At 48.5% G+C, this 16,479-nt stretch overlaps 1 protein-coding gene across 1 annotated transcript in view; it reads left to right on the top strand.

Annotated features, from left to right (window-relative positions):
- Disc1 (DISC1 scaffold protein) overlaps positions 1–8,697 on the top strand; it is a 177,559-nt gene extending 168,862 nt beyond the window's left edge. Inside the window, exon 14 of the mRNA XM_059263044.1 lies at positions 8,561–8,697. Coding sequence (XP_059119027.1) covers positions 8,561–8,697 — 137 coding nt within the window. The remainder of the gene's footprint in view (positions 1–8,560) is intronic.
- The last annotated feature ends 7,782 nt before the right edge of the window (positions 8,698–16,479 follow it).

The raw sequence follows: 16,479 nt of genomic DNA, 5'->3' as shown, positions 1-16,479 counted from the left end.
GGAGGTCACATGTTAAAAGATCACAGACTTGAACTCTTCTAGGGGACATGTTGTCTATGAAATAAGACAGTGATTGTTACCAGGTCGTGACACAGAGCCAAAGCCTGGTGGGGGAGAGGGTGGTCCCAGGTCTGCTGGGACATGGAGGGGTTGGGACAGCCGAGCGGAACATGACTCATGATCCAAACTATCATGGTGGGAAGGCATGGTAGCTAGTGATACCACCCATGGTGGTGGGCGTTTGTGGCGAGGCTTCTTACATCTTTAGTGGCTCAGGAAACAGAGAGCTCGGGCCAGAAGTAAGGGGCAGGGGACCAGGATTAAGACCCTCAAGGCTCATCTCCAGTGACCCACTTACACCAGTCAGGAGCCACCACTTCAAGTTCCACAAGCCCACCAAAGAGCACTACCAGCTGTCGACCAAGTGTTCAAGCAATTGAGCCTGTCCCGGACATTTCAAATGAGTACCATACCGCTAGGGGCAGGAAGTACCGGGTTAGGTTTGAAATCAGCCCCTTCTTAGATCACATCTACACCACAGCACATATTTACCTCAGTTTTCCTCTGAAATCCAGGCCACGTTCTGTGTCACTGAGCAAGAATAACATACAGAATGTGTCTTTAAGCTCTCCATGAAGTAGCACTTGGATTTGAGTATCACAATGGGTCCAAGACAGGAAGCCGAATTCACAATGCTCTGCGGGGCTCCCTAACAAACAAAAGCTGTTGTTTCAAATTAGAATTTATCAAGGCATCCAAAGAGGCTGCAGGAATCCCCCAGCCAAACTCTGACTGGTGTGTGTTTTCATTTGCAGTCAAAGGCACGATGCTGAGTGTGGCTGAAAGGAAAAGCTTGCAACCAATAACACAGAAGAGGGAGGGTGGTGTCTCACTTGACTCCATTAAGCATGCTGCCAGGACACACGTAGTAGACGATGCGTGTTGAGTCCAAGTCCCCACTGGAACGTGCTGATGTAAACCCACATGGGACACCTTTCTGGAGGATTTGAGCTCCAGATGCTGTGGTGTCCATCTTTCCTGGGGTGAGTTCTTATCATAAGCCACATGCCTTCAGGAGCAAAGCAGGTGGTGTGCCAGCGTGCCAGCGTGTCATACTCAGAGGGGTGGCCTGGGGACATGCGATATGGTGGGGGCTTCTAAACCTTCTGAACAGCTCTTGCCCAGCCTGTTGGTGTCAGAGTTACAGCAGGCTGCAGGGTGGGAGAGGAAGGCAGGGCTGCAGAGCCGAGGACGGAGGAAACAGATAGGCTGTTTCTTTGTCATTCTGGCAGGCTTCCTCAGTTACAGGCGTTGTGAACCACTCAAATCACCAGCTGAGGTGACCGTGAGCCTCTGAACTGCACAGTTAACTGGGAGAGCAGGCGGTGGGGAGGGGCGCGTCATGCCTCTAGAGAGAGGACAGGGATGTGACTTCACAGCTAGGCATGCTGGGGATCCATTAGCAGTGGTCTGAACCTGCAGTATGATTTCACAGATTCTGGATTCTAATTAGCAGTTCCATTCCAAAAAACCTTTCGAGTCTGGGTAACTGCTCCTCCATGTTCAGAATGCCTTAACTGGAAAGCTTTTGGGGTCGGTGAATTTTTAAGCAGAATTTTTTCCCCCTCCTTTCTTTTTCCTTTGCCTTCCATAGTTCACGATGGGAGGAGAGGAGCACAGCATATCCATCCTGGCATCTCTCAAAGCCCCAGGCAGTTCTGCCAGCCTCTGCTGAGTCATGGATGAGCAAGGGCCAGGCTGATTCTATTTACATGGCATTTACATTCCTGTCCAGAAGCCCTCTTGGGAGCCTATTCTCTCTGCTCATTGGGAATGCACGGTGCCCAATTGATTCGTCTTGCTAGCCTTGATGGCATGCAGAGACTAAATGTATCCAGGCTCATGCATAAACTCCACAGCCCCAAAGGGCTCCCTGTCTGGTTTCACTTTCCAGTGTGTAGCCCAAAAGAGGCCAAGGTAACAGAGCTGAGGGCTGATTGCCCTGCCTCCTTGGAAACGTTCTTTTGCCTCTAAAACTCAAGAGCAGGAAGGACGTCGGTCAAGATTTTCAGTCATTTATAGTGGGAGAGCAGAGAGCCAGGCAGGCTGCTCTTTGAGGCACTGTGCATGCCCAGCTGATGGAGGGGTGGCAGCCATGTGCTGCTTCCTTCTGCCTCCTGCCGAGGTCTGGGAAAGTTGGAGCAGACAATGTGTGCAGACCACGATGGTCCTGCTGCCAGTGGGACACAGTATGAATTGAGCATGAGGTTGGTGACGCAGTCTCCCTGGGCATATCGTCAGTCCTTTTGGCACCAGTGGACAGGATCTGGGTCAGGTGTCTCCAGGTTCTTGGTGTCTTATTCTGAGCACTGCAATGAGTAGACACAGATTTATGGAAATAGCAAGGATACTTTCTCCACAGAAAAGCAGTAGTACAGGTCAGAAAATATATTTTCAAGAATGACAACGGACAACATGAGTGAGGGTGCTCCAGGGCCCTGATTGCCGTCTTGGGGTTTTTTTTCATGGGGTTCAAGAGGAGGAATTTGGTTACTAAGAATATGGTTTGTGTGGTTCTCTCTTTCAACTGACAGATTTTAAGTTATGTAACCATTTCTCTCATTCCCTTCCCATAATGCATCTGATGTTAATCATATGCATACCAGATTATGCATAGGCATAAGATGGAAAATAGGGGATTCTCCCTTAAAAGTTCATTTTGAGGACACAGTTTGCTTTATTGTACATGCATCTAAAACCAGTCTAGGCCTGATCAGTACTCCTATCTGTAGCTGAAAGTTTTTCTGTGTCCCACCCAGTCCTGTAGAATCTCTTCCACCCGCGTCCTACAGCTGCTTGGTCCCAAATAAACACACGGAAGCTTGTATTAATTAAAACTGCTCAGCCATTAGCTCAGGCCTACCACTGACTTGCTCTTACACTTACATTCAGCCCATTTCTGTTAATCTATATATTGCCACATTTTCTTTGTCTTTACCTGTGTGTCATTACATGCTGCTCCCTGGACAGCAGGCTGGCATCTCCTCATTCAGCCTTCCTCTTCCCAGAATTCTCCTTGTCTGCTTATCCCACCTATACTTCCTGCCTGGCTACTGGCCAATCAGCATTTTATTAAACCAGTGTACAAAAGCATTATTCCACAGCACCTATCCTCCTACTGGGATAGTTGTTAAGAAGGTGAGAAACTGAGTTCATTGTTCAGAGATAGGTGTGCCTACAGCTCTGTGCAGGTGTGGGGCGGGGTGGGGAGGGGGTCCTAGGTTGCTAATAGGTTGCTGAGTGCATTATTCTCAGGGATGTGTGTGCATAGCACTTGCAGGCAAGAGTCTTAGGTTGCCAAGTGCATTGTTAGAAGAAAGATGTATGCACAACCAAAGCCAAGTGTGATCCCAGGTTGTTAAGCGATTCCTTATGCTTGCTTACTTCCTGGCTGTGAACAGGGCTTTCCTAGTAGCTCATAATGACTGATATCTTGCCTCTGGCTCCCCATGCAGTTCAATTTTCTGCTGTAGTCCACAATGGCTACAGAGAATCCCAGCTACTTGGGAAGGTGAGGCAGAAGGATCTCAGGTTCAAGGTCAGCCTTGAAACTTTCTGAGATCCTGTCTCAAATACAATATAAAAAGAGTTGAGTGCTTGCTTACAACATGAAGCCATGAGTTCAACTCCCAGTACCCCCTCCCCAAGAAAACATAGCAGTGAAAAGCAGACCAGTTCAGGTGACCTGAAGACCTACTATGTGCACGTGTCCCTCTTTGTGTCTGTGCACACAGAGGCCACAGGTTGGTATCAGATGTCTTCTTCAGTTGCTCTCAACTTATTTCTTAGGACAAGGTCTCTCACTGATCCTGGGGGCCTCCGCTTCAGCTAGCTTGGCTGGTCAACCAGTCTCAGGGGTCACTGTCTCTGCCTCCCTGGCACTGGGTGACATATACTACCATCCCCGGCTGGTGGAACGCAGGTCTTGGTGCTTACACAGCCAGTGTTTTACCAGCTGAGCTCTCTCCCAGCCCTGAAGACCTGCGTTTGACTAGACTATCAGAAGGGCCAGTAGGAAACCCTGTTGATGGTAAAGCATTCCATTCCTGTCACATAAGATAAGAAGACTCCATGGAAGACTCCTGGTCTTCTGGATAGTATGGCCTGACCACTGTGTTCCCGATGTTCTAAAGTCTCACGTCTAGTCGACAGCACAACATTTCAACAAGTCACCTGCCTGCCTGACAAGTGGGTATGGTCATCTGAGGTGGTAAAGATGGCCTTGGGTTCCGGAAGTATTTAGAAGATGCCTGGGTGTCCATCCCCTGGATGTTATGATCCTTAATGTAATGTTTTTCTTAGATGTCCCAGTGCCTGGTAGTGCTCTGGGGGACTCTGACCCTTGGCTATTTAGATTCATGAAGCTCAGATCTGTAAGACTCACACAGCTCCTTGGGGGCCTTGTTCCTGTGTGGATGCAGTTAGCTCTAGTGCTAGGGTGGGATTTTTCCAACACTTTCACAAAAACCAAGATCACATATGTGTTGGGTTCCTGATGTAGAAATGGAATGCCAGCCCTGCTCTACTGCATAGTAGCCTAAAGATCTTGGTTTGGGGCTGTGGCCTAGTTGGTAAGGTACTTGGCTAGAATGTACAAGGTCCTGAGTTTGATTCCTAACACTGCACAAGGTAGCTCACACCAATGATCCTAGTGCACAGAGGAGGAAGCAGGAGGATCAGAAATTCAGAGTAATCCTTGACTACCTAGTGAGTTCGAGGCCAGAGATACAAGAGTCCTGTGTTAAAAAAAAAAAAAAAAAAAAAGAAGGAAGAAAAGAAGGAAAGGGGAAGGGAAGGGACTGACTTTGTCGTTTCTCCTTTCCTGTGTCCAAAGTTGAATCCTCAGGCTCAGCGTAGTGGTCCAGCCCTGCGATGCCAGCCTGAGCTGCATGGCAAGAGACAGTCTCCAAATGAAACCAACAAAAACGGAGTCCTCTCCCTTCTTCCCTTCCCATGCACGCCTTCCTGGAATTTTTCTTTTCTTTTCTCAACACACTGCAACCTGTTTACTCCATTCTTTGCTCAGCTCAGATATCAGGGAGATGTTCTCGGTACGCCCTTTCCAAAACATTCAGAGTCCTCTTCCTCACGGCCACGGCCATGAGCTCCTCATTAGTCTCCCTGTGCCTTGTCCCTCAGGGCATCCTCTGTGGGGCAGCCAGAGCACTGAGCTAGGACTCCTGGACTACCACTTCCCTGGAACTTTCAACGTGCCTAATGCAATGATAAATAAAAAAGAAAGGCGAAGTGGGTACCTTTCGGCGGGCCCTGCTGAGGTATGCCACTAAACAAACACGCCATGCTCATCAGAGTTAATGCAAGAGGTTTATTGGGGGAGGGGGAGGGGGAGAGTGAAAGGGTGACAGGCCATGTCGGAGTGGGGACAGGAGAGAAGCAGGCAAACACAGAGACAAGAGGGAGAAGAGAGGCGGGAGAGGAGCGAGAGGCAAGAGAGCCAGGCGAGAGAGCGAGCTGTGCTCTGGCGGGCACTTTGAAGGGGACATGTGTCTCATAGCTGAGGGTGGAAAGGCACCTGGTAACAGGTGATGACCTAACTGCTTTGGTGACAGAGGAAGGCCACTGCCACTGTGGAAAGTAACAGCCAACATGCCATCTGCACGCCTGCATGTCTGCGCTCTGCTCCCCTCACAGGTATTCAGTTCCCACCCAGAGCCAGGAGGGGCAAAGCGACAGTCAAACCTATTGAATGGGAGAAGAAAAGAAAGAACTCCTGTCTGCACATTCCTTTCTCCCAAGTGTAGCGTGAGGAACGGTCCTGAGTGCTTTCTCCGAGATACAGATGGATTTAAAAAGAAACTTGGTGCATGGAGCATCTCGGAGATATGAGAGATTTACACATCTCCCTCCCAGGGCCACTGTCTGGAAGATGCCACCATTGTATCCTCCTGAAATATTATCTAGCCATAAATGGCTTATCTCTGGAATAGTTTTTCCAAAATTATCCCAGAGATGTGCTCTGTAACTGTCCACCCCTCCCTCCAGTTCCGTTTTTATTCTGGACACTTCCATTTCAGCACACATCAACTGTCACCCCCCTCCTCCCCCACAAAGTATAGCTGATGGCCAGGAGGTGAAATTTTGTGAATATGAACATGATTTTGGAAAAGATTTGGGTTTTGATTTTAAGTGTGTATGTGTTGAGGGGGTGGTATGTGCGCATGAGTGCAGGTATCTGTAGAGGTCACAAAAGGCTGTCCTATCCCTTGAACCTGGAGTTATATGCAGTTGTAGGCCATCTGACTTAGGTGCTGGGAACTGAACTGGAGGCCTCTGCAAGAGCAGCAAATGCTCTCACCTGCTGGGCCATCTCTCCAGCCCCTGGGAATGTGATTTTGACTGTCTTAGTGATTCTTATGCCAAAGGAGATTTTCAGGCACTGTGCTGGCACATAAGCCATAAACCTCATGGTACCTCACAAAAGACTCTCTTTTTCTCTCTCTTTCTTCCTCTCCCTCCCTCTCCCTCTCTCTGCCCCCAACCCCCACCTAGCCTTTAGACCCTGCCTCTGTGACTAAGCTGTGAGATTCTATAGTTTACAGATGGGACAATTAAGTATACATGATGTGATTTTTCCCAGCTTCCCAGGGGACTTGCATTCTCAGATCCCATTTTACTGACTCTTCCGTGCAATAATGGAAATTATTATGTGTGAAACTGATGTGTTAATTTAATTTTATAATTTAGTCTTTTCCTCTGGTGGCTTTTCTCTGTCTTCAGCCTTTTTAGCTTGCTCTGTGGTCCCAGAAGTTTTCTGAGCATCACTTTTTGGCTTCATTTCTCTCTGTAAGACTCCTGTCATCACTTAGCAGAGTCTAGAGTGTTGTGAAACCCCAGACCAGGGTCAGAGGTAATCAGATCCCAGGATGTTGTCAGGATCCAGAGGCCACTGTGCACTCTGCTTACTCCTTACCAGAGACCAGACCTTGTGACAAATTGCAGCTTGGTGTTCAGTCTGGTACACAAATTTTGGCTTGCAAAAAGTCATATGACACCCTCACCCCACCCCGAGATTAGTACACCCTTCCAGGGGTCTGGAGGAATGGAGGAAAAAAACACTTTTTACAACAAAACCCAAGGGCATTTTAGTGGATCGCTTCCTTCCTTTCTCTGCCTGTACTGTCCTTATTCCCTTCAAGTTCAAGCGCAGATGGTGGACTGTCCTGGGAGTGTATGTACATGACACAGAAACTGAAATGTGCTGAAACTTCCAGAAGATTAAAAAAAAAATTACTTGAACTTTCCAGGGTGGATTGGCATTTCTGTTCAGGAAAGGCTCATTTGCATAATTCCCAAGAGCTTTTGGAGCTTCTTATCCTAAAAAGGTTGAGAGAATTTTTGTTAGTTACACCCCCAGGGCATGGCTTTCTATGGCCCCGTGTTGACATCGAACCTGAGGAGAGCAACATTGCAGCGCAGGTGGCCTGTGGCCTGTTGAGTCTCTGCACTGTCCTCAAACCCAGCTTCCTCCATGTCTAAGCCCATGGTGGCTTGACCTCACCTGAAGAGTTGGGCGTAGTTAGGCGCTGCCAACTTATGTCTCCTTTCCCATTGTCTCTACTGGATGAGGTTGCGTCCTTTGCTTGCTCAACCCAACTCAAGAGTTTTGACAGTGCCACAGAATAAAGAGACAGGGGACCTGATTATGCAGGAGCAGAAAGACTCCTGTTGGTTAACTGTTTTGTTGAATGTCTAGAGAACCAACCGGTTTCTTGGGAGAGCTCTTATCAATCCTGTGTTATCATTTGATGAGTTCTTTTTGACTGTTTTCTTTCCAGAAGGAACCACTTTACCGGTTAGGAAATTAGTAGCCCGTGTATTCAAGAAGCAACCAATCTACAAACCCAGATAGGGGAAGATCCTTTAGCTCTAGATTGGAAAAATGGCAGCAGCCTAGAGCCTAGGATGGTGTAGAGTCCAAAGGTATCCATTGAGAAGAAACAGAGCTTTAAAGAACTTTGTACCAGGGTCTTGTGAGTACACAGTCCCTGATGCTGAGCTGGCTGGCTCACGTCAAGAGTACCCTCTGTGCATACAGTCGATGTTAAGGATTCCTCCTTACAGTGGCCCCGAATGCTAGGTTTCTGGAGGAGACTCTGATCTCCAACACCTGCCCTTTCCACTCTCAGAGCACTTGGATGTGACAGTTGTCCACCTCAGCTTGGGGACTGAGAAGCTCTGTGGCCACACTGGCACATGTCACTGAGCATCTGAGTTGAACATCTATCTCCGCTGGACAGCTGAGTCTTGCTTCAAAGTTTTGAAATCAAAATGTGAACGTTAATAACCTTGGACCTGGCAGAAGTCATGTTTTTTTTTTTTAAAGAGGAAGTATAAAATTTTCATCAATATTTCATTGCTAGGGTTTGGGAGACCATGGAGCTGCGATTCAATGTCTGTGTCCACCTGCTCTCTGCAGGCTGGCTTGCTCTCACAGGCCCTATGGGGGCCTCCTCCTTGTGTGCTCCTTAACAACATCCACAGTCTCTCCAGGGGGAGCTCCAGATGGTGAAGGAAACATTACAGGCCATGATCCTGCAGCTCCAGCCACCAAAGGAGACAGGAGGAGAGGCCACAGCCTCCCATTTGACAGCTGGTGTTCAGGAAGCACAGGCCTGAGGTGTGAGCATGGAGTGAGAGCTGGGGCAGGGGTGAGCCACATGGCATCATTGTGGAGTGGGGGCTGGAGAAAGGGTGAGCCACATGGCATCATTGTGGAGTGGGGGCTGGAGAAAGGGTAAGCCACATGGCATCAGTTGGAGTGGGGGCTGGGAAGGGGATAGGCCACATGTTGTCAGTATAGAGTTTGGGGGCATGGAGGTGGGCTACCACATCGTCAGTATTATTCTGGTACAGCCACTCTCCCTGCATTTACCCATGTGTCTGGACCAATTCCAAAACACAGAGCCTTGCTGGCCTCCCGTGGGAAAGTGGCCCAAGCTTTATCACAGACTGAGATGGGGGAGTGACTTGATACTTCTTCTCTCGGTTGTCACAAGAGGTTACTGTTCCATGTCATAACAGGAGCATCTAGTACGGGAGCTAGTAGTGATTTCTTGACTGGGTGAATTTTCCTGGAACTTGCCTCTTTTCTCACTACCTTTTCTGTTTTCTGCTGCAGCATGGTCTTTCTCCATTCAAGAACCTCTGAGGGTAACCAAACCTGAGATGGCCCCTACCCCTGCCATGTCTCTCTATGGCCACTCCAATGCCTGGAGCCCGGGAACCTCGGAGTCTGTGTGGGGCCTTAGCTGCCCAGGCCACTTCCCCTGGGGCTCTGCTCGGTCTCAGGAGATTGCCCCAGGGCACCTTCACAGTACCTTGGCACCATTGTGTTCTCCAGCCATGACTACAGCTCAGAAAGCACACCGCGCCCACCCACCCCCAAATCCCCACCCCCACCCCCCAAGTCTGCTGCTTCAGGTCTTTCTGAGATTCAGGCCAGTGAGGTGGGAGGTGGGAGGAGTGTGGGGTGGGGCAGGGTGCAGGTGGGGACAGGTGACTCTTTTGAGCCGGTCTTTCTAGTTCCTACTGAACCTATTGTTGTTCCCTTTGGTTCCAAGGAGTCACAGAACAATGTGGGTTCGCTGAGGCCATGTGCTCCATAATGGCATACTCAGGTCCCTGGGGCTTGCTCCTTGGGCCCAGCTGAGACTCCTGCTGAGGCAGTTGCAGGCAGGTTGTCCAAGCGGGCTCATGAGGTGCACTAAGAAAGTGTGTTAGCTAGTTTTCTGTTGCTGTGAAAAACTATTGGGCAAAAGTAACTGAAGGGAGCGGGGAGGGAGAAAGGGCTGGTTTACTGTGGCTCACGTTTGAGGCCGCAGTCCATCACAGTAGGGGATGCATGGCGGCAGGAACGTGGGGCGGCCGGTCACACCGCATCCTCAGCCAGGAAGCAGAGAGAGATGAATGTTGTGCTTTAATCTCGTCCTCCTTTGGATTCAGTAAAAAATCCCAGTCCATGTGATGATGCCACCCACATTGGCTGTGGGTATCCCTCAGTTAAATCTCGTTGGAAACACCCTTACAGACATACTCAGAGTTTTGCCTTCTAGGAGATTAGTCCAGTCAAGCTGATAATGGAGATAAACTACCACAGGAGGATACCTCAGAGACACACGTCTGTACGATAAGAACCTGGACTCATAACTCCTGCTTGAGAGCCAAGAACAACTCGGCTAGCCACCCTGTGAGAGGGCCTGTGTGATGGAGCCTGCCAGCTTCCATACAGTCTCAATATCCCCAAGCCTGATGGACTTTGCATTTCTCCATGCAAACCTGTTCGTTCCCCCAGTCTTGGGGTACATGAAGCTGCACCCTCTGGGATGACCCTAGTGCACCTGTCTGTATCTTGGAAATCAAGCCCAACTTTCTCAGCTGTTGAGCTTAGCAGAGTCTGATGGGTCTGCCCAGGAAGGCCTCTCTCAGGTGCTCTGCTGGCCTTTGTGTGGACAGGGATCGAGACACTCTTGCCCCGCTCTGGGCCATTGGGTCCACAGCTTTTAACCCTTCCTAATCACTCTGCCATTTCTGGAAGGCACCTGCCGCTTCTCCAAGCCTTCCATGCTGAGGACCACTTTGCCCTTAGTTGAAGAGAAGCCTGTTTGAAGACACATTTTTGCATGTTTGAATAAGAAATATGCTTCGTTTGTTCCCAGACTTGATGTTTTGATAATGAACCACATTTCTGAATCATTTATAATTGTGCCTCTGAAAGTCTGGTGAACCAGTCACATGACTCCCAGAGCCCCCGAATCATTGACTTAACTCGAGTGAAGCAAAGCTTGAAATCAGGACCACCTCCTGTTGCCAAGAACGTTCTTAACTTTGACACTTGAAAAAGCAGCTTTCCGGGCATGAGGCACCCGACAGCCACCACTGGCCTGAGAGGTTTACGTTATTCTGACACCGCCATAACATTCTGTGAGGTCATGGTGCATTTGAAAGTTAAGGAACTGAGAAATCTCTGGAGTCCTGGGTACAGGGGAGGGACAGCTGAGACTCCTGGGTAAAAACTGGTACCAGTGTCAGGGCAGGTGAGTGACACTTCAGTCACGTGTTGTACCACACCTCTAGTTGTCCTCTGGTCTTGGAGTACCATCCGCGTTGGGCGTTGAAAGGCTGGTGTTTCCTGTGGCCACACCATCTTCTCATGGCAACCTTTCTCTCATTAGCCACTGGAGCCCCAGGAGATCCAGGACCTGGGTGGATCCCCAAACTATAGGACAGGACAGGTTTTTATGGGGCCACATACAAATGTCTGAGGGAGGTTGGGGCTTGAGTTTAGACTGTTATGAGATGACCAAGACCCCAGCAAAGATCTGTGTTGAAAGCGTCAGCTTCTCTTTTTTGTAACAAACGACACAATCTCATTCTTCTTTAAAACAACAGCACATACCCATATATCTTATAAATATTCTGTATTTCCTTATCCATTCATCTGTTGATGGACTGATTTCAGAACCCATCCACGGGTACTATCTGATTTCACTGTGATGTTCGGCAAGGGAGGCAGTGGTACATGGCCACCGTGCTGCAAAGCTGGACCTCAGAGAGCAGCCAGCTTGAGCATCATTACCTCATCATTACCAGGTCTAGCTCTTGAAACTTCACAGTATTGATCATTCCCCGGATCAGGTGAATATGTCACAATTGATTCCAGTTCTGCCTTCCTTCGTAATGAGGCTGGCTCCCTCCCCAGGAATGCGTGTGGATGGGCAGCACACTGGGCCCTTCACAGACAGTCCTGCAATTGCACCTGAGGAGGTAGACTTTAGAGATGGTGGTCATGGGCCTCAGGAAGGCAAAGTCCCCTTCCTAAGGCTCAGAGTTGGCTTCAGAGGAGGATCATGGGAATCCTGACTACCACAGGCAGCTGTTCCTAACCAATGTCCTTCCTAAGTGCCTTTGATGTCCTCTCTGCATTTTGAGCTATGAAACTCATTCACCAGCTAAAAACTGACTTTCTTGTGAATTCTGCCTGAGAGTGGGAGACACTGAACTCAGAGCAACTCAGAACCCCTCACCCCCAGCAAACCCCACTATGTAGCTTGGGCTCTGATTGGCTACAGCAACCCCACCCTCTGTCCACTGTTCTGACCCAGTCCTTCCCAGTCACCCCAAAGATCATCCCAGGAACTTCCACTCACAGCCTCATATTGGGTGGGTTTTCTGGAAGCTTCCTGCATAAATGGTGCTTCTTAGAACATGTCCATTTACTATGGGCAACATGAACATCATGTACATGTTGATGTGCTGTGGACAATAGCAACTATACACACGTTGGTCAGCACCTTCTTGTGTACATAATTGACCTTTATTTTTAATACTACCACTTTATTTGATCTTTGAATTTTGTCATTTTGTCATGTAAGTTATTGCTTTATTAAGTGTCCTGCTTGTTATGTGAAATAAAAGCTGATATATCCAAGCCATGGTGCTCCTTGGGGTCATTTTGTATTCTGGAGTATAGATGATAAGAATAGGTTGGATTGTCTCACCTATCTGTGACAAGATAATTAATTATGTTGACTTACAGGAACCCAAGTATTTGCAATAAAGTCTTGTTGTAAAATCGTGCATGTGTTTATGTATTCAGATGCCAACAAATCAGAAAATCCTGTCCTAGACTTCTTGACTGAGCTGAAGATAAAAGTGGCCTCAGCATGTGGGGAACTAGACAAGAGCCCAGTACATAGCAGGAGGAGAATCAGACTGGTTCAGGTGAGAAATACGTGAGAGTCAGGACTGGGAGGGAAGAAACGTGAGCTTGGTGACATTGTAAGTGGATAGCTCAAGAGTGAGAATGGGGAAAGCATTTCAATTGACTGGCCAGAATTAGCTGTTCAAGGGAGCGTCTCCCGATAGTCGTTCCTTTTCAGTAGGAATGAAATAGAGGACATGCTGGGGCACGGTAGAGCATGCCTGTAATCCCAGTGCTTAGGACGTGGAAGCAGGAGATAAAGGTCAGCCTTGGCTATGAGAGAGAGAGAGAGAGAGAGAGAGAGAGAGAGAAAGAGAGAGAGAGAGAAGTCTCTATGATGAACATAGTAAGATAGGAGACACTAGAGATGGTAGGACATGGAGCTGCTTTCTGCCTCCCACATCCCCTTCAGAGCCAGTGCTCAGTCCGTTTCTAGTTGTGCTCTGAGATGTCCCGTTACACATATGTTCCTACTGTAGAAAAGGTTATGACCAATACCTACACAGACGGCAGCCCAGAAAGTTCCTTGATGATGCTGGTTGGTTTTGTCACTTTGATACAACCTAGACCTTTGTAAAGAAGGATGCTCATCTAATGCCTCCAGCAGACTGGCCTGTGGGCAAAGCTGTGGTGCATTTGATTAATGATGGAGTGGGAGCCTGTGCTACTGCGGCCTGTGCTGCTTCTGGGCTGTATAAGAAAACAGGCTGAGCAAGCCAAGAGAAGCAAGCCAGCAAGCAGCATCCCGTCATGGCTTCTGCTTCTGTTTCAGCCTCCAGTCCCTGCCCTGTCTCCCCTCCGTGATGGAGTGTGACCTGAAAGTTGTAAGCTGATAAAAACTCCTTCCTCCCCCAGATCCTTTTTGTCATGGTCTTTCTCATAGCAATAGAAACCCTAACTGAGACACTGACTTCAGGGCAGAATGCCTCTGTGAGTCCATTAGAACCTGTCTTTGTGGTAGGGATGAGCCTGTCCAGGGCTACTCATTCCCTCAGTCATGAAAACGTTGAGTGCTGACTCCTTGAACTCTTGGTTTTAAATCTCCATGATAGATACTAGCTCTAACACATGGAGAGACTCCTATACCCAATTAGCTCACTCTGAGCAAGCTAGTTATGATTTATTCTTTACTATTTTATTCATGACAAGAAGTAAAAAAAATTTACAAAGATTCTTATGCAACATATATGTATATATGAAATCCACACAAAAATGAAATTTCACAGAGCTGTGACAATATATTTTGTTTGTTTTGAGGCAGGGTCTCATGTCTCCCAGGCTGGCCTCAAATTCATCATGTATTGGAGGATGACCGTGAACTTCTGATCCTCGTGCCTCCATCTCCAGAATACTAGAGTTACAGGTGTGCACCGCCACTCTCAGGGTTCGCATGGGGCTGGGGATTGAACCTAGAGCTTCATGCATGCTAGGCAAGCACTTCCTTCCACCTGCTGAGCCGTGTTCTATCCCCCACCAGCAGAGTTTGCACTCTTTTTGATGTGTGTATTTCCAGTTTGCGGTGTGAATGCTGTTATTGTTGTTTTCATTGTAACAACATTTCATCAAATTGATCTGGTGTAACTTAGATGTTCTCATGTAATTGCACATCGAATTTTCCCAGTATACTGCTGTTAGAATCAGTGCTGCAGTGACAGTCTTGTGGGATGCCTTCCTTTGAACTGTGCCCTGAGAAGTGCCCCCTGCATTGGATACCATTGCAGACTGGTCCCTGTGGTTTCCCACAATGCATTTCAGCACTACCCCTCGGCTTGGTGTTTTCCCCTCACCCCCACTCCATCTCAATGAACCCTTTTTCCTAATTTTTGGGTTGTTTTTTTTTTTTTTTTTTTTGAGACAGGGTTTCTCTGTGTAGCTTTGCGCCTTTTCCTGGATCTTGCTCTGTAGACCAGGCTGGCCTCGAACTCACAAAGATCCACCTGCCTCTGCCTCCCGAGTGCTGGGATTAAAGGCGTGCGCCACCACCGCCCGGCCTTTTTCCTAATTTTTGAAACATCTTGCATTTGAAAATTTTACTAATTGTATGTCTTTTTCTTTCCTCATAATTTCCCATCCTCTGTAGAGGAGCAGGACAAAGTGGTTGGTCCTGTTCACCAAGCTCAGCTTCTGTGGGGAGCTAAAGGCCAGCTGCATTCCCTACAGTGGGGGTGTCAGCTCCTGCGGGACAAGTCCTGAGATACCCACACAATTGTGGGGATAAGGGCACAGGCCTGCTCCAGCTGTCCCCAAGCCTGTAGTAAATAACACCCCAGACTCCATCTTTCTCTGCCTTGATAGAACAGTGAGTGCTGCCTGGATCAACAGTCTCCTCAGGTATGTGAACAGGAGGACCTGGAGGAACGATGCTAGCTAATGCACGCTATGGAGAGAAGCTTTTCCTGACATTTGAGGTCCTGTTTTTTAAAAACTGAAGACGAAGGCTGGGATGATGGTTCAGTCAGTAAAGTAAATATGAGGACCAGGTGTGATGACACAGACCTGTAATTTCAGAGTTGGGGGCAAAACAAAGTCGGGTCCCCTGAGCTTGCTGGGCAGGTTGCCTAGTCTTCCTGACCAGTGTCTCAAAAATAAGGTGAAGAGTGACTGGGTGATGACAGCTGAGGCAGTCCTCTGGCATCCACAGCCCATGTATATATCTACATACCAACACACACCCCTCCCTGCTAACCCTGGCGATAACAAGAAGCTGGTGCATGCTCTCAAAATACAAGAGGAGCTGATGAGCAAATACAGTGAGGCCAGAGGGAGGCAAAGGTTACGTTGTAACCATGGGAGAAAAGATTAACATGGCCTTTGTGTGATGGCAAGTGTCATGTAGTGCCCAGAAAAATCATCTCTGATTTACGTCCCCAAAGCAAAGGAGTTAATGTTAAGGGTGTGGCTGTATGTTTTGCCACGTGAGGTTTTAACTTTTAAGGCTGAGCAAAGGGGCGGGCAGCTCTTCCTGGCTCTAGGAGCTGTGAGTCTGCAGGGCAGTCAATGGCCACCTTCGAGGGCTTTGTCATGAATGGCAGCATCTGGCTGTTTCGTGCGCAGAAGGATCAGGGGTCTTCTAGACCGTGAGCAGATGCAGCATAGTGTGTTGGTTTAACTTTGACCTCAGGTCATCCCTGACACCACAGTAAACTTGTCTCTTGAACATTCTGGGGAAGGTTTCATGTGTCTATCCCCTTATCAAGAAGCAGGCCTAGGACACAGAAGGGTACAATCACCAGACCTATCCCCAAGGTCAGACGGAGCCAGGTGCTGGGGCAGCTACAGACAGGCACGCTGCTGTAGTCTTGATCTAGAGCAGAGACCTCTGTGGGATTCTGGTCAGCCACCTGGGGAAGAGAAGACCGTGGGCGTGGAAGACTGAGGCCAAATTCAGCCACTCTTACTCCAGCTCCACCACTCCGCCTTCTCTCTGATTGAACCTCTTTCTTCTAGTACCATCTATTAACTTCTGACAACCGTGGAAATTTGAAAATCACAGCCATTAACCAGAGCTCTGTGATGGCCCTCAAGCTTCCCTGGGCTTCAGTTTTCACTCTGATGTGCTAGCAAGAACACACGAGTCTCTCTTCCCTTGGTCATGATGAAGTTCCTCTCTCCTTAAGACAGGAAAGATTTTGCTCAAGTTACTGAAAGGCTCCCCAGAGTAGGAGGCACACTGACAGAGACACACTTGGTAGCCGTCC

Source organism: Peromyscus eremicus, chromosome 5 (genome assembly GCF_949786415.1).
Source record: "Peromyscus eremicus chromosome 5, PerEre_H2_v1, whole genome shotgun sequence".
NCBI lineage: Eukaryota > Metazoa > Chordata > Mammalia > Rodentia > Cricetidae > Peromyscus > Peromyscus eremicus.
The sequence above is the reverse complement of the archived record's forward strand: the minus strand, read 5'-3'. Positions and strand labels throughout refer to the sequence as shown.